This window comes from Akebia trifoliata, chromosome 8 (genome assembly GCF_017979445.1).
Source record: "Akebia trifoliata isolate Shusen 1 chromosome 8, ASM1797944v1, whole genome shotgun sequence".
In the NCBI taxonomy this organism is placed as follows: Eukaryota; Viridiplantae; Streptophyta; class Magnoliopsida; order Ranunculales; family Lardizabalaceae; genus Akebia; species Akebia trifoliata.
The window spans coordinates 3,783,084-3,806,239 of NC_141382.1; the positions used below are offsets into that span (position 1 = coordinate 3,783,084).

Consider the following 23,156-nt stretch of genomic DNA (forward strand, 5'->3'; position numbering starts at 1 on the left):
TCCGAAAGAAAATTTAATAACATTTTAACCTAAACTAAAGACCCTTCCTTTCCCTAAATCTCGATTGAAACATTGGGGAGGATAATGGATTGCATTGTGATAAAAGCAGTTATTTCAAGATGGGGTGGTTCAAAATTGACAGTAAGTTGATCTAGAGAAGGTCTTGTTGCACTTATGCAAGCTTATGGTGTTCAAGGGATTTGAGCACTTGTGGAATGGTACTCTAGGAATCAACACTCCACAAACATTACCAACTTATCTAAGTTGGGCATTTTTATCTATCTATCGATCAAAATCCTCATTGAATTTTATTTTTCACTAGGAGCATGCGTGTGTTTTGTGGTATGATCTGTGCATGCTCCATTGGTTTGAAAAGTTCTTAATGTTGAGTCAAAGGATCGAGAAACTCAGTGCGCCACTGTGGATGCAAAAAAATCAACAATGCTCCTTGAAACTTGTACTGGTGATGATTCAATGAGTGCAAACAGTTGAAATAGAAAATTGCATGTCTTTTCTATCACTCCGGCCCTCCACTTCATAATTTTTTTGCTTATTGGTAATATATAAATCCTATAGTGTGCATTGATTGTGTGTATTGTGTAATTATTTTTACAAGCGAAGAATAAATTCATAATCATTTATATTTTGGAGTTATTTTAAATCTTTCTTTGAGATTTAAGTATTAGTATATGTTGAATCTAACTTCGATGCTTATTAAGAACTCTTTCAAGTTTAGATCTTGTAATGTTTGTATACTTTTAATTTATTTTATGAATATTAACATGAAATACCCATCTTGTATCCCGAGATAATACGTTTCACTATCTCAAAATATGTAAAATTTACTACACCACCACTATTCCACTATTACGGATTAATTGACTTGAAGTAGGGTATTCTTTTTGCACGATTAGTGGCACAAATTGGATTTGATCTTTTGTCTTGTAAAAAAGGGATCTTGAAAATAATAGGTATTGAATCCTTTTTCAAATTTGGATGTGGCTCTCATTATAACACTAAAGACTTTCTATTTTTATTTTTAGAGCCGTTCAAAATTGACTTCTTATGATACTTTGTTGATGTGGTCGAGTGCACATAACCATAGATTTTTTTCTCGAGATATAAGGACAAAAATCAAGAGTAGTAATAATCTGACTATCTTTTTTGTACGCTTCCTTCACAGAATCATTGATCTTTTCATTTGGGATACATAAGGACAGATATTTATGATTTTGTATGATTCTATGAAGGGAGAGTGTATAGAAAAAGAAAGTCAAACTATCAAGACTAAAAAAATCTACAGCTCTATGCACACTACCACGTCAACAAAGTACTAAGTGCAGTGTTGTAGGAAGTCAGTTTAGGATGCTTCTTACTTTTATAATTGCTTATTTCTAGACATGTGGACCCTAACCATGTTTATGGCATGAGTCCTGATAATCTGCCTACCCCACATGGTACACTCAATCAACTCTCCAGACATGATAATTTTGGGAACAATAGATTTGTACGTCTCAAAATGCTTATTCTCTCGGGATACACATTTTTATAAGGAAATGCAGTTTTATATTCCAAGACGTATAGATCTACGATTCCCAAAGTTGTCACGCCAAGAGATTCGATTGAGTGTGCCACAGTGAGGTAGTAAGATTATCATGATTCTTTTGGCATATATCACATGTTAATGATAGTCAAGAGACTCTTGAGTGAGGATCATTACGTGGAGGCCCGGCTCAACTCTAAGGCCTAAGACCCCTGTTGAGAGGTAGGCCCCCAAAAATGTCTGTTAAGGTTGCACATGGGAGTGTATTTTTTTTTTTTTAAAAAAATCTTAACAGGCCTTTGCACATTACCACGTTAGAAGATAGAATTCTAAAAAAATACAACTTGATAGATCCACACGGACTGAAATTTCCAAAAAAATAAAAAGCCCCCAAATTTTTTCCTTAACAGGCCGTTGCATATTGCCATGTTTGAGCTTAAAGGTATTAAAAATAAATAAATAAAAAATAAATAAAATAAGGAGATCCCACGAACTCAAATTCCTTTAAAAAAAAAAAAAAAAAAAGAAACAAAGAAGAAGAATTCTTGTTTCCACTAATTAAAGTTTTCCCCTCTTAATGTCCCAGACAATTTTAGAAGTTCTCCCCCTCCCCCCAACAAAATCTTAAAAGGTCCCATTAGAAATTGAAAGTTCAGAAAAAATAAAATAGAGAGATTCCACAACGATGGGGTGTAGAAGCATCGTAAAAGAGTTTGGATTGGATTATTATTCAAAAGGTCCGGGCTTCAATTTGGATAATTTCCTGAAATTTGAAAAAAAAAAAAAAATATTGGATAAATTTAGTGGAACATACAAATGATATTTTGGGGTTTTAACTAAAATCCTATCTTGTTTTTGAGATTTGAATATTCAAGGAAATAAAATTTTGAGGCATATTTTGTGATTTGCCAATAAATCATAGATTAATTCATCAATTCACTGGTTTAATCGGTTAGTCCCTTATTCAAAGAATTTTATGAATTTTCGAAAAAATTCAGACAATTTTGTGACTAAATATGCTTCTAAGTTTTAAAAAATAAAAATAAAAGAGATTATATTAGTACACCAACTTTACTTTCATCAGACCAGTCCTTTTGAAACTTAGGTATAAATTTATGCATCCCAAGTAAAAGTTGGCGCGTTAACGTAAACTCCAAAAATACTCTACAAATTATTTATTTATTTATTTAAAAAAAAGGGGGGGAATCTGCATCAATCCCCACGTTGGAATTTCGAAAAGAGAATGAAAAAAAAATCTTAAGTCGCAAAAACAAATCTCCATTCTCTCTCAATGCTCTTTCTTATACTTTCTCTCGCTATAAAGTAAAGGAGCTTGAGATTGGATTTTAAGCATTGCGATACAAAATGAACATTCTTATGAAGGTACGTCTGTAAGTTTAATAATTGAATTAATTATAAATACTTCAACTTAAGTTTATAAATCATTGTTTGTAATCTCTTTCTCTTCGTTTGAACTTCATGTATTCAATTTGTTTTTGTTTTTGTTTTATTGCTAACTTAATTGTTTTAATTAGAATTCTTACATGTGGATATTTAATCATTTTTTGGATTTAGTTTGATTTTTTGTTAGTATCCTTGAATTAAAATTTTGATTTTTCAAGATTTTTTAATATGTACATCATGGTGGACATTTCTGACGTGGATGCATGTTGAAAGCATCTATGGTTCTAACACACATCCATGTAAGAAATGTATCGTACGATGTACATTTTAACGTTACTTCAGCATTATCCTAATTGTTTTTCACAAAAGTTCATTTTTTTTTTTTTTCAAAAAAAGTTATAGAAGATTACTTTATTTGTTTTAGTGGAAAAGTATTGTCTGACCTGTCTCTTAGGAATTAATATGATTTTCTCACCAATACCCCACCACTCGGAATCAACAAACAAACTTCCTTTCTGACAGTTTTGTGCAATCAAATACCAGAAAACATGTTTTGAGAAAATAAAGTATCACTAAATTAATTTTCTACAAAAACCCTTTTCCAGAGAACACGTGATTTTCTAAGAGACTTGAAAATTTTACTACCTAGCCAAGAAGATGCCTACGTTAAATATGAGTGATTCCACCTCTATAAGAGACAGACAATGTTACAGATACAACAACCCATAAGGTTAAATAATATTAAAGAAGAAAAAAATTATTTTCTATTGTCACCATCCCAACTATTAGAGAATAAAACATGTATAAAATTCGATGACTTGCAAGGTCATTTAATCCGACTATAATATTTACATATTAAAATTATTAGAACACTTTTAATTTTATATTAAAAAATATTTTATTCTCAACCTTTAAGAAAAAATTATTAAGTGGTTTGGAGTTGGACCAGGATTTTAAAACTCTAGCCTGATTATCTGAGCCTGGCCAATGTGAATCGTCCATCTCATTGAGTCTACCAATATGTTGAAAATATCAATTGAGATAATGAAAACTTGACCTAGTAAACCAGATTTTTTTTTCTACATCAATGGCATATTGATTTTGATTATCACAACAAGCACCTCGATCGAAGGATGATAAATGTTGAGTAGTGTAGATGCATCACATTAGATATGAGACGGACGGCAATATATTTTAAAGAGAAGAGGACAACCGGCAATATATTTTAAATTAAGTAATTAAGAGATTATGTTCATCCCATCTCATTTGTGGAATAAAAGAGGTTGAAGTTTATGTAACAAAGCAAGAGCACTCACTCCTGCAGACTTGGCCTCGACAATAATGGGAACCAATTTTCTATCTGCAATCACAAGAAGGTATGTTAATAACTTAATATCCCAACTTTTTTTGGTAAATATTTGTTCTTGACATATATTTGCTACACATCCTTGATCCTTGTTTCCTTTTTCTGACCAATCTCAAGCCTGATCAATTTGATTGGATGGTTGGGATCACAAGAAGTTACTGGTCTGATCCAAAAAACAAATTCTTGATTTCCAAAAGAATTTGATAGATCAGATGGTTAGATCATGTGGATGATGATGCATTTGTGTTCCATGTTTGCCATCATACTTGCCATCTTTAAAATTGATGGACTAGCCATCCAAAGTTAGCTAAGCTTCTGCCCTACAAATCCTAGTAAGTAGCCATAATTAGAAAAAAAAATTTAAATAGATAAAAGTCTATTTTCTCCTTTTCTTTAACTTGCCCTACTTAGAGCATCTCTGGCTATGGTTTCAAATCACATCCCATATTGAGATGACTCGCCTTTATTTATTTTTTTTCCTTTATCATGGGTATCCTCACCCTTCGGGTGAGACTAATCCCATGGCCACACGCACTACCCCCCTCGGAAAGTCCAACATGCAACTGATTGAATTGAGGATCAACCGAAACCTAGAGGGTGGCCCCAAGGAATCACTGCTTTGTGGGGTTTGGAACACTTGACCTACCCTTCCAGAGGAGCTTATCAAGGGTCGGCTTGCCACTAGTCTAATCCCTTGGGGTTGAAATGACTCGCCCTATTGTCCAAGAATGTGTGAGATAATCCATGTGAATCATCGCGCTTAGTGTCTCATTTGACAAACAAGATGACTCAAATGATATTTTGAAAATTTGGTCGAGTCAAATAGGTATTTATTTTGATTAAATCATTATTAATGTTGTGTAGATTGGAGGGGAAGGTGGCATTGATCACTGGTGGCGCAAGTGGCATAGGAGAGTGCACAGCAAAACTATTTAGTCAACATGGAGCCAAAGTCATCATTGCGGACATCCAAGATGAGTTGGGCCATTCGGTCTGCAAAGAACTTGGTCCTTCATCCTCCACTTATGTCCATTGCGATGTCACTGATGAAGACCACATTCGAAATGCGGTTGACACCGCTGTCACCAACTATGGAAAGCTTGATATCATGTTCAACAATGCGGGCATTGCCGATGAGCCCAAGACACGAATTATTGACAATGAGAAGGCTGACTTCGACAGGGTCCTAAGCATCAACGTGACGGGTGTCTTTCTTGGTACCAAGCACGCAGCCCGTGTCATGATCCCTGCACGTAGAGGTAACATAATATCAACCGCTAGTATCAGCTCAGTTGTTGGGGCTGCTGCGTCCCATGCTTATGCGTGCTCAAAGCATGCAGTGGCCGGGCTAACTAAGAATGCAGCGGTTGAGCTCGGGCAGTTTGGTATTAGAGTAAATTGCTTGTCACCTTACGCACTCGCAACACCTTTGTCTAAGGCATTTGTTAAGATGGATAGTGATGAGGAGCTTGAGAAGACCATGTGTGCCCTTGCTAACCTTAAGGGTGTGACCCTTAAGGCAGACGATGTAGCACAAGCTGCTGTTTATTTAGCTAGTGATGATTCGAGGTACGTGAGCGGGCATAACCTGATTATTGATGGTGGTTTCACCATCGCTAATCCATCTTTTGGCATGTTTAAGTACCCCGAATATGCTTAATTATGTTCTCACTTTTCAATTGAAAATTTTCTTTCAACCCAAGTGTACGCCTGTAGCCCTTTTGTTGTTTGCTTGTTAATGTTGTCACTTGCTTTTAGTTGATCAGATTGTCCAATTAATGAATTCTTCTTATTGTTAATTAATGCTTCTTATTCTTACTCCCATTCTAGATGCGGATTTTCGCTCTACTTCGAGATGCTCTTCCTCCCTTTCGTAGTCCGCTCGGATCTGCAAAAGAGTCCACTCCGACGCCAAGTCAGAGATAGTATAAAAGAAATTAAAATTTGAAGGGGGGAGAACAATCATACCTTTTAGCTCATGTGTCCATCTATATATATAGAGATGAGACCTTAGGACTTAATTGGACCCCACTACCGATTTTACCCTCGTATCCATACCAAACTCGAATCCCTAGTTGCCACGTGTCACTCCTCAGTTCCTAGTAAAAAATATCCTCCACAATATGGATAATATTGTGGATGATCTAAGGGTAGATTAAGTCATTCTCAACATCAAGAGTATAGTCACTAAAATTCAGTACATTCCAAACATTACTAATTATATTGAAAAGTTACCAGATGGTTTAAATGAATATTTCAAGGTCTTCAAATTCAAATTAAGTTTTAGTGACGTAACATATGGTTGAAACCCGTAAGGGTTGGTGGCATGGCCTAGACCATGCCTCATGAAGCGGAGGTCTTGAGTACATTAGGGGGCCACTCTTAGAGATTTATTCTATAAATTGCCTGGTAAAGAGGAATTGAACGTATCTCAAGGATTAGTCGGATGCTTTAAAAGGCTTTCATACCTTGATTAAAAAAATATGATAAAATAAATTAAGATTTTGTAAGAATGTAGTGTTCAAGGCATGGAAAATCCTTTATATGGTTGATTTGTCTAACATGTTAACTACAAACACCACACCACACTACGTGAAAATTGAAAAATTCGACATAAAAAATTGATGAGCCAAGGCTTATGAATTTTAGATACTGAATTTTGACTGTATAGGACCATCGAAATTCTTGATATTCTCAGATTTGACTGCTTAGAGCTGTCAAATTTCTCTCAATCTTCATTAATTTGATAGTTTCAGCTTATCGAAAAAAAATTTTGACAATGAAAAATTTGACACCAATTCAACTCTTTTGTCGATCAATTTTATGAAATTTGACGACCCAAGGCCATCAAATTTAGGTTTTTTTTCACATTGTGCCAATCTCTTTCTTTTATTGTAAATTTATTAATTTAAAATAATAAAAAATTAGATTTACACATTTGTCCATCCCTTAATTTTTCTTTAACTAATGATTTTCCGACGATACGTTGAATAATGAATATTTTCTTGTGTATCCCGAGGCAAATGATCTATATGGTTCTATGATGGGGGAGTATGTCAGAGGGGAGGGGGGGTGTCAATTATCACAACTCTTTTTCATTCCCATCCCTCTTTCAATGAAGTCATCAAATTAAGGAAAAGTAACCATTTTTCTTTCCTCTCTCCATCTTGTTTCTCAATAAGGCAATTAGAAGGAAAGTGATGGACAACATTCTTGGATAAACAATGGTTGGTACATCGTGCACTAAGATTTTAAAGCTTCATGTACTATTGTAATGAGAGAACAACGGTAATTAAAGTTGTTTAACACCAAAACTGCCCAAACATTATATGTAAGACAAATGATAATCTGACTCTCTTCTGTCAGACACTCAAAGTACACTCCTTGACGTGGCAGTTACTGAGTTATAAATCTTTTTTTCGTGTATCCCAAAGCGAAGGATTTATGATTCTGCGATGGGAGCGTATGAAAAAAAAAAAAAAAAAAAATCAAATGATCACGATTCTATATTTAAACTTAGTAATTATTAGGATATTTTTTATTTTAAAAAAAAATGAAATTGCAAATGCACTTCCAAACAGTTTAATTTCTTCAAATTGCAAAAATATCTTTTTAATCCTCAATATCATAAGAATGAGATTAGGTTCTGAAGAAAATTCAAAGTTGTCCCACCCTAGCTAATTAATAATTTAAATATAAAAAAATACTTTAGCAATGTATGAAATTATAAACAATGATATAAAATAAGATTATTTATTTAAAATTTTTCTAAAATAATTATTTAAATTAACTATAAAAAAATTTGATCTAATATAAATCCTAATTTGTCATATTGGTATAATTTAAGAGAGCTGCTATTGGCACCCCAACTATTACTTGATTATTACACTCCAATTAAAAATAAAGAAATTAAGTGAGTGGTTGAGAATAAGTAAAAGTTGGGGTGCTAATAGAAGTTCTCTCACTTTTTACTAAATTTCTATATTTTTTGGGTTTAGGGTTTTTATATGAGCTTAATCATAACTATAAACATGTACTGAAATTGTTCAAACGAGTGTTATATTGTTTTGTAATGTTGAGATTATATATAATTTGACCCAAATCTATGTAATGTTTGAAGGGTGTGTTTTAATCTTTAATTTGGGTGTGAGAAACAATTTAAGGAATTGGAGTGTAATAAGTAAAAGTTAGGGTGCCAATAGCAATTCTCTCATTTGAATGTTTGGACTCTAAAAAATGTAGAACTCACAAAACCAACTTGTAAGGTGAGGACTTACATAGATTTATATATGGCCCAAGGTTATGATACCCAAGTGATGTGGGACTATTGTTCACACTCCCCCACGCATATAAGTCTCCTACATCCTTGTGGTTAGGTGCACTGATACCAGTAGAAGCCCATGGGCCTAACTCATCCTCACAAAACCAACTTGTAAGGTTAGGAGTGCCCTAGGTTTATATATAGCCCAAGGATATGATACCCAAGCGATGTAGGACTATCGCTCTAAAAAAAACACTCTAAGATAAGAAATTTGTGCCCACACAAAAATTAGTATTCCTACCATGATATTAATAACTCAATATCCAATAACACATTTATTTGACTTGAACCTGTTCCAGACCCAATCGGATCTGTAATTTTAAGTGTGAACCAGATCTGATATAATATGTATTGATGCATATTCAATTCAAGAGTTAAATATTTTTGAACTGGTCATAATCCAAGCAAATTTGATTTAATAAAAATATAATATGCATCTTATGTCAAAATAAAATGGTAAATATATATCATTTATATATTTAAAATACATTATTTGATTGGATCCTTATCAAAATTCAAATCCATTATCCAGATCCGTAGTTATCACATAGGTGTTTATTGGATTTTTAGTTTGACCTGATCCATTGACAACCTTAGTTAGATTGTTCAACATATAAACATCACTGATGCTGGAATAACACAAACAGGGACACAAGAGTGACACAAATAACGTGGTAGCACGCACATAATTTTTTACTTGTATCTGGTGAAAAAGCATCTACGATTATGTGTGAGCCACCATGTCATGTTCTCACGCTTGTGTCCCCCTTTGTGCCAACCCAGCATGACTCTACAAACATAAAGGTTAAACTTTACAGTATTTTACCATACAAAATCTTTTACAAGATTTTGTAAAAGATTAATGTTAGAGTGCCCTTAGTGGGGGACACACTGGGGACATCTTGACCTGATAGCCCACGCATGCTCATAGATGTGTTTTCTCTGAGATATAAGTAAAACGCATCTATGGACATGAGCGCCCCACCACTTCAAGTAGGGGCGGCAATCTCAACACGACCCATGAATACTACTTGAAAACGACACGAAGTTAGTGGGTTTGGATCATAATAGTGTCAACCTGTCTAATACGATTATTAAATCGATTGAGCTTAGGTTCTGGGCGTCAACTAGTCTAATCCGTTTAGCTATTTTGTCATTAACGTGTAATTTTAAATATATCAACAATTATTTAAGAATTTTTTAAATTACTCATTGTTTCTAGAACTTCTTAAAACTTTTTTATACAACTTTTATTTTTAATCAAATTCTATAAAATATGAAGGGTGTTTTAAGATATTAATGTTAAATTAATAATTGGTTAAGCTTTAGGTTAGAAAATAAAAAACACTTCTTCTCTTAATAAATTATTTATTTATATTTATATTTTTTTACCCTTTTTCATTAAAATCTAGAGCTCTGTAGTGTTTAATTCTAAAATTGGCAAAATGTTTCTCAATAAGATTTAAGATCTTATCAAGTAAGGCTATTATGTCTCATGTGATAATAAAATGCACTTTGCTTAGCCAATAATAATATTGAAAATACTTTCTTTACAAATTTCGTAAAGGAAAGTTTTCTGACCACATTACCTTATGGCTTCCAAAAACATGATTTGATGCCACATGATTGTAAAGGAAAAAATTCTATGAACTTTGAAAAAAAAATTGAAAGGAATAGGTTATATATAAGTTAGGTCAGGTATACCTATTTATAAATGGGTTGAGTTTGGGTTTAAATTTTTGACACGATTATTAATTGGGTTGGATTTGGGTTTGATAAATTTTCATAATACCATTACCTCGACCCAACCCATTGCCACCCCTAAAATCAACGTGTCCCCCATGCGATGTTCCTGTCGAAAGTTCCGATCTTTCGCAATTTCCCCCCCCCCCCCCCCCCCTACCCACCCACCTTATTTTTATCTTCTAGTCATCTTCACTCCATTTTCCATTTTCCCCTGGGTTGTCAACTTGAATTTGTAATGGGTAGAAAAGTCTTCTCTCTCACAGGCACCAAGGCCACTCTAACATGCCTCTTTGTAAAATCCTAAGTGTGATGAGTCGTGAGCTAATTTTTATTTTTAGTTTTATTTTTAAAAAGAAGATTTTTCCTTTCACATGAAAACTGACCATTTTGAAACTTTTAACCTTATCAATTGTTTACGGTTAGAAGTTTAACAATGGTCTCCATCCTCACCAAAAATCAAATACAAGTCATTTTCATGTATAGATCCCACAAACTCATATAAGAAAAATTGTGCAAAAGTCTTTGGAGTTTGGACCACATATTGCTCTTCTTCCTCTTATCATATTGCTCTCTCTGATTTTCCATCTATGTTTCTGGTGAGTTCAATTATTATTATTTTATTTTTTTTTTTTTTTTTTTTTTAAATTTGATATTATATAAAGGGTCAAGATCCGATGACACATGATCCCTATACTGTAAACACAAAATCCAACGGCCAAGATTTTTATGTATCCCCATAACATACATCTTTGAAATACTTATTATCTCGAGGATAAATTCCAACCCTTGGATTTTGTGTTTAAACAATAGGGATCATATGTTTAAATCTTGGTCTTTAATTTTGTGTTTATACGGTTGGATCATGTGTTTTCTCACGAGTCATTGGAACAGGCCTAATATAAATATTACAACAATTATGTCATAATTATTTTTATTTTATTTGATATTTTTCTAAAAAAATTCAATTATATAGTATGCTTTTAAAAGGAAATATCCAATTAAATTTACCTATGAAGTTAAATCTATTTCCCAAAAATATTATATTACCAATATAATATTACAAACGTTACCAGTCACAATGAATTTTTTTTCATTTATTTATTCATTTTTCTTGAATTATTAAATGAAAAAGGGATTTTTTATTGAATATATCCAATTAAATTTATGTGATGAGTCGTTAACTAATTTTTATTTTTATTTTTAAAAAGAAGATTTTTCTCTTTCACATGAAAAATGACCATTTTGAAACTTTTAACCTTATCAATTGTTTAGGGTTAGAAGTCTAACAATGGTCTTCATCCTCACCAAAAATCAAATACAAGTCATTTTCATGTATAGATCCCACAAACTCTTATAAGAAAATATGTGCCAAAAATCATTCAACAAATACTTGCCTGCCCCCTCACTAAGATTGAGATTACTTCTAGGTTTAAAATTTATAAAGTTACATTTAAAAATATTATTTTTTAAGATTAGATAGTAAAAAAAAAAGATATCATTATAATTTTGAAAACTAATCAATGTATTTCTAATAGTATGGGTTATAATTTTCTTGATTTTTTATCAAAATAACTCTGATTATATTAAATGTAAATATAAAAATGAGGGCATTTATGACAATCCAAATATGAGAGCCACCATAATTCTTTTAAGCAATTATTGTATCAAATTCACTTATAGATGGGTTGGTAACTGTATACATCACGTGACACACGACATTGACAGTGTGAAATAATATTCAACACAAGTCTTTGGAGTTTGGACCACAGTGTGTCCTCTCTACAATTTATATGCTTCTACTCTTCTTCCTCTTATCATATTGCTCTCTCTCTCTCTCTCGTCTCACTGATTTTTCATCTACGTTTCTGGTGAGTTAAATTTAAAAATGTTTTTTTTTTTTTCCCCGAAAATCTGATATTTTATAAAGGATCAAGATACGGTGACACATGATCCCTATACTGTAAACACAAAATCCTACAGCCAAGATTTATATGTATCCCAATAACATACATCTCTGAGATACTTATTATCTTGAGGATAAATCTCAACCCTTGGATTTTGTGTTTAAACAATAGGATCATATGTTTAAATCTTGGTCTTTAATTTTGTGTTTATACGGTCGGGATCATGTGTTTTCTCACAAGTCATTGGAACAGGCCTAATATAAATTTTACAACAATTATGTCATAATTATTTTTATTTTAAATAATCAGTTATATGATATACTTTTTGATGGAAATACCCAATTAAATTTGCCTATGAAGTTAAATCTATTTCCCAAAAATATTATATTACCAATATAATATTACAAACGTTACCAGTCATAATGAATTTTTTTTCATTTATTTATTCATTTTTCTTGAATTATTAAATGAAAAAGGGATTTTTTATTGAATATATCCAATTAAATTTATATTATCTTACAGTTAAAGTACCTTTAAGCTAAAGATGAAAGGTGCACACTTGATAGCTCCAGTTGCAAAAAGGTAAGCCCAATACATACCCCTCCCATCTTAAGAAAGTGTTTGGATGCAGGAGAACTCAGTCCGGATTACAATTAATCTTTGATGATTCAATTTACAAGAATTACGGTATTTATTTATCCTCGATGAGGTGTGGTTCTTTCGTGTGTAATGGTAGGCCTCAGCCCCTCAATGGTGATTTCTAGTTATCAGATTCTAGTATTGTTCGTAATGCTAATGCCCATGGATGAGGTCAAGTCCGTGTGAAAAAATCTAGGGTAAAGTACACTTTGACCCCCTGTAGCTTGACATAATTCCATTTTGACCCTCCTAATGTTTTTATAATTGAACTTACCTCCCTCTTTAACGGGTTAAAATTCATATGTTATTTTGCTATTTTATCCTCTTATTTTTATTATTTTTTATTTAAAAATTAAGTTTTAAAACAAAAATTAAAATGCCCCCATCTAATAAGCATTCATTGAACCCATTTTTACACAAGCATATATATTTTATTTATAAAATAGAATTACATTTTTAAAAAGGGTTAAATGATCTTTATAAAAGAAATGTAATAGTTAGCTTGACGGCAATTTGACGGAAGGGTGTAAGTGAACACCTTAGATAACTATAAGAGAGGTAAGTGCAATTATCAAAACATTAGTGAGTCAAACTGGAATTAAGTCAAACTGCGGCGGTTGAAGTGTAATTTACCCAAAAAAAATATTTGAATCAAATTACTAGAAATAACCAATCAGATTTTTTTTACTTTTACTCATTACACCCCAATTTAAAATAAAGGAAATAAGTAAATGATTGAGACTAAGTAAGAGTTGGGGTGCCAAAAGAAGCTCTCTCATTTTTACTTTTTTTGCTAGACTGCTATTTTAGGAGGTTAGGATCTTATATGAGCCTAATCATAATTGTAAACATTTACAGACATTATTTGAACGAGTGTTATAATGCTTTGTAATGTTAAAATAATAACTTAAACCAAACTTTCATACTGTTTGAATGGTGTTTTAATCTTTAATTGGTGTGTATTAAATAATTTAAGAAGCTAGGGTGTAATAAGTAAAAGTTGGGATGTCAATAGTAATTTTAAAAATTTATAATAAAAGAAAAGTTTAATAGATGCAAGTCAAACAAACCAAATTGAAACCAATTATGAGTTATGATTGTAGCAAGATATTCTTTATTGCTTCTTGATTTTGGAATCGGCAATCTCCTCGATTACAATTTCTTATTCTAAAAAATGAATAAAAGAAAATTACTAAAATAAAGCTACTAAAAACTCTAGATGTACATTTACAAATCTCCTTATTTTTCATATATCTTTTAAGTTTTGGTCTGATCTCCTATTTATAGAGATTAGATAAGGGTTTATAGGATTTGGGACCCTTGTATAAATACAAAAATTACAAAATCTTAATTCAATGCAAACAATTTTCAGCCGCAAAGCTTTTGTGCGAATCTCGATGTTGGAATCGTCGACTTAACCGTACTGCCCTAGTCAACTTTGGTGGCACAATCCAAGTGGGGCCCAATTGACCATGGTCTTGGTTAGTTGACTTTTTTAAGATCCTTGATCATAGTGGTTTCTACGAATTTTTTGATTTATTCTAAAAAATTTGTAACTTTTTCTTACTACACAAAAATAACAGTAATTAATTCAAAAGTACATCATTTTATTGAAATCAATAATTATTATTATCTAACAATGAACTATATCTAATTAGAAGGTTTAATGTATAATTTACTAATAAAGTCTATGTAATTAAGGTTCTAGAAATCACTTTTTAAATCCTGATTAATTATCACATAGGTGCTCATCGGATTTTTAGTTTGATCTGATCCATTGACAACCTTAGTTAGATTGTTCAACATTATATCCATATAGGCCTTAGGAACTAAAATATAAACATCACTAATGCTGAAATAACACAAACAAGGACACATGAGTAACACAAATGACGTGGTGGCACAAAAATAATTTTTTACTTGTATCTGGTGGAAAAGCATATACGGTTATGTGTGCGCCACCATGTCATTGTGTCACCCCTGTGTCCCACTTTGTGACACCCTAGCATGACTCTACAAACATATAGGCTAAACTTAGTTATTTACAGTGTTTTACCATACAAAATCTTTTACAAGGTCTCATAAAAGATTAATGTTGAAGCGATCTTAGTGGGGGATACACTAGGAACATCTTGACGTGATGGCGCACGCATACTCATAAATATGTTTTCACTGAGATACGAGTAGACACATCTACGGACATGTGCATCCACCACATCAAGTAGGGATAGCAATCTAAACACGAACCGTGAAAACAACTCGAAAATGACACGAAATTAGTGGGTTTGGGTCATAATAGTGTCAATCCGTCTAACACGATTATTAAATAAGTTGGGTTTGGGTTTTAGGTGTCAAGTAGTCTAACTTGTTTAGACACGTTTAGTTATTTTATCATTAACGTGTAATTTTAAATATATTAAGAATTTTTTAAATTACTCATTTTGTCTATAATTTCTTAGAACTTTTTCAAAATACATTTTTTTTTATCAAATTCTATAAAATATAAAGGGTGTTTTAAGATATTTTAAATTAATAAATGGTTAAGCATTAGTTTAGAAAATAAAAAACATTGTTCTTAATCAATTATTTATTTATATTTTTTTACTCTTTTTTTCATTAAAATCTAGAGCTCTGTAATGTTTGATTCCTAATATTGGCAAAATGTCCCTCAATAATATTTAAGATCTTATCAAGTAAATAATGTTTCATGTGACAATAAAATGCACTTTGCTTAGCCAATAATAATATTGTAAAACACTTTCCTTACTAATTTTGTAAGAAAAGTTTTCTGATACGTCATCATATGGCATTCAAAAACATGATTTGATGTCACATGATTGTAAAGGAAAAATTGTTACGTACTTTGAAAATAAAATTCAAAAGAAAATTACTTTTCACAATTGAACTTAGGTTACAGTTGTGTGACTTTATTTTTAGTAATGATTTTTTTTTATTTTTTATGGTGAAAATATTACTTATTTTTTCTAAGATTAGAATTTTATTAAATAAGTTATATATGGGTTGGGTCAGGTATACTTATTTATAAATGGGTTGGGGTTGAGGTTGGGTTAGGGTTTGATAAACCCTTACTTGGGCCGGACCCGATCCAACCCATTGTCAACCCTAACATCAAGGTGTCCCCCACTAACGTCACTCTAGCACGCCTCTTTGTAAAATATTAAGTGTGATTAGTCGTGAGCTAATTTTTATTTTTAAAAAAAGATTTTTCTCTTTCACATGAAAACTGACCAGTTTGAAGCTTTTAACCTTATCAATTAAGATCCCACAAACTCGTATAAGAAAATATGTGCAAAAAATCATTCACAAATAACATGCCTGCCCCCTCACCAAGATTGAGATTACTTCTAGGTTTAAAATTTATAAAGTTATATTTAAAAATTATTTTTTTCTATTATGTATATACTTAAATTGAAAAATCCCATTTTTGCACCTTTTTAATAAATAAACGTTTCTTATGGTATGAAAAGGGTCCCTCATATTTAACACGATGAACCTAAAATAACAGGTGTAACCCTCAGCATAGTCACAAAATTCTCCAATTTTTTTCCAAAAAATTGTAAAATTCTTCAAATAAAGAATTGGCCTGTTAAACTGGTGAAACAACAAATTAATAGTAATTTATCATTACACCAAAGTGCAATAAGTACACTTTGAAAATTGGAATCTAAGGGTATTTTGGTAAAAAAATTAAAATTAAGGCGTTTTTGGTACAAAATCCAATTTTCAAATTGTAGTTATTGTACTTTAACAAAATCCAATATTATAGTAATATTTTTATCATTTATTCATACCTTCTTCAATATTCAAATCTCAATAACAAAATATGTATGATTTTTGGAATTTTTGTCAAGTCAAATAGGTATTTATTTTGATTAAATCATTATTTTTAAAATTTTAAATATTTATTTTCTTAATAATAATGTGATATTGTGTCTAATAATCTTCTAATCCACCATATTCTATATAAAAAAATATTATTATTATTTGCATATAAATATGTATTGATAAATAATAGTATCTACGAACAGATGACTCTGATTAGTCAACTCGGTAGGCGGGGGTGAGACAAGACGAAACAAAGAGTTTTAAAACAATGTCCCTAATAGTCTCTATATCTTCAAATTTAGAGGGGTTATGTATAAAATCCAGCTAATTTTCAAATTTTAAAGCCCCCTCTATAAATATTATTCTCTTTGTGAGCTTTCCTTTGTGTCTTTTCTTTCCATTAAACTTTTCTTAAAGGAAAATGCTGAAGTGACATTGAAATGTTACATTGTTTCACTTATTGCTGACATGGATGTGTGTAGGTAACCATAAATACTTTTCACCATCGTATTGAGTGACAAGCATGTGTGGTTCTGTCTAGACTAATGTGCGAAACAATGTCAATTTTGATGTCATGTCAGCATGACTCTTTCTTAAATGCTACAATTATCTTATGAAAATTGTCAAAACAACCCCGAACTTAATTTTAATTCTATTTATTTTCTTATTATCAAGTTAAAATATTTAAATCAATCCACCAATAAATTTTTTTACTATATTTTATATCTTTTGAAAAGGAAATTCTCTTAAATCAACATATTTCCTCCATTGGATTCTCAAATGTTTTCGGGGAAACATGCGATGTTTAAAAAAAATAAATGAATGAATAGTGCTTAAAGCTAACTTAAGCTACATTGTGGTGATTAGCTTGAGTACCTGTTGAATAAATTTCGACTTGTTGGATTTCATGTTTTGGAAACATGGAATTTTGCTTTTTCATTAATCAACTGATCCCAATCCCTTAATAATTGATTCTTTTGGCAATCCCCAAAGATGGATCCATCGAATGAATCTCGCTCCTTCGTCCGATTCGTTTTGTGACAAATCGAAGTCTGTTAGAAAGGAACTTGCGAATATTATAGATTGATGGTTGCGATAAACTTAATAATATGTATCACATTAATGTTGTGTAGATTAGAGGGGAAGGTGGCATTAATCACTGGTGGTGCGAGTGGCATAGGAGAGTGCACAGCAAAATTATTTAGTCAACATGGAGCCAAAGTCATCATCGCGGACATCCAAGATGAGTTGGGCCATTCGGTCTGCAAAAAACTTGGTCCTTCATCCTCCACTTATGTCCATTGCAATGTCACTGATGAAGACCACATTCGAAATGCAGTTGACACCGCTGTCACCAACTATGGAAAGCTTGATATCATGTTCAACAATGCGGGCATTACCGATGAGAACAAGCAACGAATTATTGACAATGAGAAGGCTGACTTCGAGAGGGTCCTAAGCATCAATGTGACGGGTGTCTTTCTTGGTACCAAGCATGCAGCCCGTGTCATGATCCCCGCACGTAGAGGTAACATAATATCAACCGCTAGTGTCAGCTCAGTTGTTGGGGCTGCTGTGTCCCATGCTTATACATGTTCAAAGCATGCGGTGGCCGGGCTAACTAAGAATGCAGCGGTTGAGCTCGGGCAGTTTGGTATTAGAGTAAATTGCTTGTCACCTTTCGCACTCGCAACACCTTTGGCTAAGGCATTTGTTAAGATGGATAGTGATGAGGAGCTTGAGAAGACCATGTGTGCCCTTGCTAACCTTAAGGGTGTGACCCTTAAGGCGGACGATGTAGCACAAGCTGCTGTTTATTTAGCTAGTGATGATTCGAGGTACGTGAGCGGGCATAACCTGATTATTGATGGTGGTTTCACCATCACTAATCCATCTTTTGGCATGTTTAAGTACCCAGAATATGCTTAATTATGTTCTTGCTTTTCAATTGAGAATTTTCTTTCAACCCAAGTGTACGCCTGTAGCCCTTTTGTTGTTTGCTTGTTAATGTTGTCACTTGCTTTTAATTGATCAGATCGTCCAATTAATGAATTCTTCTTATTGTTAATTAGTGCTTCTTATTCTTACTCCCATTTGTGGGATACATAAGGATAATATTGTGGATGATCTAAAGATAGATTAAGTCATTCTCAACATCAAGATTATAGTCACTAAAATTCAGTACATTCTAAACATTACTAACTATAGGTTTCCTAATGGTTTAAATGAATATTTCAAGGTCTTCAAATTCACATTAAGTATTAGTGAAGTAACATATGGTTGAAACCCCTCAGGGTTGGTGACATGGCCAAGACCATGCCTCACGCAGCGGAGGTCTTGAGTACAAAGCACCCTTTAAGGGCCACTCATAGAGATTTATTCCATAAATTACCTGGTAAGGAGGAATTGAACGTATCCCAAGGATTAGTCGGATGTTTTAAAAGGCTTGGATACCTTGATTAAAAAAATATGATAAAATAAATGAAGATTTTGTAAGAATGATGTTCAAGGCATGGAAAATCCTTTATATGATTGGTTTGTCTAACATGTTAACTACAAACACCACACCAATCCCTTTCTTTTATTGTAAATTTATTAATTTAAAATAAAGAAAAACTAGATTTACACATTTCTCCCTCCCTTAATTTTTCTTTGAATAATGATTTTCTGACCCTAGCCCTCCCCTCCCTTACGCTCCCACTAGAGAACCGTAGATCATTTGCCGTAGGATACATTGAATGATGAATTTTTCTTGTGTATCCCGAGGCAAATGATCTATATGATTCTATGATGGGGGCATATGTTAGAGGGGGCTCAGATTATCATGACTCTTTGTCTTTCCCATCCCTCTTTCAATAAAGTCATCAAATTAAGGAAAAGTAACCATTTTTCTTTCCTCTCTCCATCTTGTTTCTCAATAAGGCAATTGGAAGAAGGAAAGAGATGTACGACATTCTTGGATAAACTATGGTTTCTGCATCGTACACGAAGATTTTATAGCTTCATGTACAAGGATCGTAGGGGTTTTCCTTTCTTAAGGTTGTAGTTGGTCTGGGTCTGCCTTAACCTTGTTGACCTTAAAAAAAAAAGTAATAAAAGTTGTTTGACACCAAAACTGCCCAACATTGTATGTAAGACAAATGATAATTTGACTCTCTTTTGTCAGACACTCAAAGTACACTCCTTGACGTGGCAGTTACAGAATTATAAATCTTTTTTTTTGTGTATCCCAAAGCGAAGGATCTATGATTCTGCGATGGGAGCGTATCAAAAAAATACAAAGCGTCAAATTATCACGATTCTATATTTAAACTTACTAATTATTAGGATCTTTTTTGTTAAAACAAATGAAATTGCAAATGCACTTCCAATAGTTTAATTTCTTCAAATAGCAAAAATATCTTTTTGATCCTCAATATCATAATAATGAGAGAAGGTTCCGAAGAAAATTCAAAGTCATCCCACCGTAGCTAATTAATAATTTAAATTTAAAAAAAAAAAAAAAACTTTTGCAATGTATTAAATTATAAACAATGATATAAAATTAGATTATCTATTTAAAATTTCTAAAATAATTATTTAAATTAACTATAAAAAGATTTGATCTGATGTAAATCCTAATTTGTCATATTGGTATAATTTAAGAGAGATGTTATTGGCACCCCAACTATTACTTAATTATTACACTCCAATTAAAAATAAAGAAATTAAGTGAGTGGTTGAGAATAAGTAAAAGTTGGGGTGCCAATAGAAGTTCTCCCATTTTTTACTAGATTTCTATATTGTTCAAATGAGTGTTATATTATTGTATCTAGTGGAAAAGCATCTACGGTTATGTGTGAGCCACCGTATCATTGTGTCACCCTTGTGTCCCCCTTTGTGCCACCCCAGCATAACTCTACAAACATAAAGGCTAGACTTAGTTATTTACAATGTTTTACCATACAAAATCTTTTACAAGGTTTTGTAAAAGATTAATGTTGGAGTGCCCTTAGTGGGGGACACACTGGGGACATCTTGGCATGATAGCCCGCATATGACCATAGATGTGTTTTCTCTAAGATATGAGTAAAACGCATGTACAGACATGCACGCCCCACCACGTCAAGTAGGGGCGGCAATCTCAACACTAGCTGCGAACACAACTCGAAAATAAGACGAAGTTAGGTTCTAGGTGTCAACTAGCCAAATTGTTTGTTATTTTGTCATTAACGTGTAATTTTAAATATATCAATAATTTTTTAAGTATTTTTTAAATTGCTCAATTTTTTTTTAGAATTTCTTAGAGCTTTTTCATAGTACATTTTTTTTTTTAATTATCAAATTCTATAAAATATGAAGGTTGTTTTAAGATATTGTTAAATTAATAAATGGCTAAGCTTTAGTTTAAAAAAATAAAAAACAATTTTCTTAATAAATTATTTATTTATATTTATATATTTTTTTACACCTTTTTTCATTAAAATCTAGAGCGCTGTAGTGTTTAATTCCTACTATTGGCAAAATGTCTCTCAATAAGATTTAAGATCTTATTAAGTAAGACTATTATATCTCATGTGATAATAAAATGCACTTTGCTAGCCAATAATAATATTGAAAAATATTTTTCTTACTAATTCATAAGGAAAGTTTTCTGACCACATCACCTTATGACTTCTAAAAACATGATCTAATTCCACATCGTTGTAAAGGAAAAAATTCTACGAACTTCGAAAAAAAAATTCAAAAGAAAATTACTTTTCAGCACTGAACTTAGTTTACGGTTGTGTGACTTTATTTTCAATAATGATATTTTATTTTTGGCAGCAGAAATGAACCTTATTTTTTCTAATAAAAATTAGAATTTATTAAATAGGTTATATATGGGTTAGGCCAAGTATACCTATTTATAAATGGGTTGGGTTTGGGTTTAAATTTTTAACACGATTATTAATTGGGTTGGATTTGGGTTTGATAAATTTTCATAATACCATTACCTCGGCTCAACCCATTGCCCCCCTAACATCATGGTATCCCCTGTGCGATGTTCCCTGCGAAAGTTCCGATCTTTCGCAAATTGCATCTTATTTTACACAATTATATTTAATCCTTCATACTGATGTATTCCCCCCCCCCCCCCCCTCGGCCTTATTTTTATCTTCTAGTCGTCATCATTCCATCTTTCATTTTCCCCTGGGTTGCCAACTTGAATTTGTAATAGGTAGAAAAGGTTTTCTCTCTCGTAGTCGCCCAAGTCACTCTAGCACGCCTCTTTGTAAAATCCTAAGTGTGATGAGTTGTGAACTAATTTTTATCTTTAAAAAGAAGATTTTTCCCTTTCACATGAAAACTGACCATTTTGAAACTTCTAACCTTATCAATTGTTTAGGGTTAGAAGTTCAACAATGATCTCCATCCTCACCAAAAATCAAATACAAGTCATTTTCATGTATAGATCCCACAAACTCATATAAGAAGATATGTGCAAAAGTCTTTGGAGTTTGGACCACATAATGCTCTTCTTCCTCTTATCATATTACTCTCTCTGATCTCTCTGATTTTCCATCTATGTTTCTGGTGAGTTAAATTATTATTTTTTTTTTCTGAAGATTTGATATTATATAAAGGGTCAAGATCCGATGACACATGATCCCTATACTGTAAACACAAAATCCAACGGCCAAGATTTTTATGTATCCCCATAACATACATCTCTGAGATACTTATTATCTCGAGGATAAAAACCAACTCTTGGATTTTGTGTTTGAACAATAGGGATCATATGTCTAAATCTTGGTCTTTAATTTTGTGTTTATACGGTCGGATCATGTGTTTTCTCACGAGTCATTGAAACGGGCCTAATATAAATATTACAACAATTGTGTCATAATTATTTTTATTTTATTGGATATTTTTCTAAAAACTTTCAATTATATAGTATGCTTTTAAAAGGAAATATCCAATTAAATTTACCTATGAAGTTAAATCTATTTCCCAAAAATATTATATTACCAATATAATATTACAAACGTTACCAGTTATAATGAATATTTTTTTTCATTTATTTATTTATTTTTCTTGAATTATTAAATAAAAAAGGGATATTTTTATTGAAAATATCCAATTAAATTTATATTATCTTTACAGTTAAAGTACCAAGAGCTAAACATGAAGGGTGCTCACTTGATGGCCCAGTTGCAAAAAGGTAAGCCCAATACATACCTCTCATCTTAAGAAAGTGTTTAGATGCAGGAGAACTCAGTCCGGATTATAATTAATCTTTGATGATTCAATTTACAAGAATTAATGGTAGGCCTCAGGCCCTCAATGGTAAATTCTTGTTATCAGATTCTAGTGTTGTTCATAATGCTTATGCCCGTGGGTGAGGTCAAGTCCGTGTGAAAAAAA

The 23,156-nt window shown here is 32.2% G+C and overlaps 2 protein-coding genes across 3 annotated transcripts; both read left to right on the forward strand.

Moving 5' to 3' along the window:
• Window positions 1-2,783: 2,783 nt before the first annotated feature.
• Window positions 2,784-6,117, forward strand: LOC147395547 (secoisolariciresinol dehydrogenase-like). Its single transcript, XM_086451652.1, has 3 exons — window positions 2,784-2,926; window positions 4,272-4,323; window positions 5,178-6,117. Exons 2-3 carry the CDS (start codon window positions 4,289-4,291, stop codon window positions 5,971-5,973), a joined length of 831 nt encoding a protein of 276 aa, XP_086307778.1. The 5' UTR covers window positions 2,784-2,926; window positions 4,272-4,288; the 3' UTR covers window positions 5,974-6,117.
• Window positions 6,118-10,906: 4,789 nt separating this feature from the next.
• LOC147395548 (secoisolariciresinol dehydrogenase-like) lies at window positions 10,907-18,862 on the forward strand. 2 transcript variants are annotated; one of them, XM_086451976.1, is made up of 3 exons: window positions 10,907-10,976; window positions 12,807-12,866; window positions 17,903-18,862. In XM_086451976.1, the coding sequence occupies exons 2-3, from the start codon at window positions 12,829-12,831 to the stop codon at window positions 18,696-18,698; spliced, it is 834 nt and encodes a 277-aa protein (XP_086308102.1). In that variant the 5' UTR covers window positions 10,907-10,976; window positions 12,807-12,828; the 3' UTR covers window positions 18,699-18,862. The 2 variants fall into 2 exon arrangements, with proteins under 2 accessions (XP_086308102.1, XP_086308103.1); XM_086451977.1 differs by lacking the exon at window positions 10,907-10,976 and adding an exon at window positions 12,147-12,248.
• The last annotated feature ends 4,294 nt before the right edge of the window (window positions 18,863-23,156 follow it).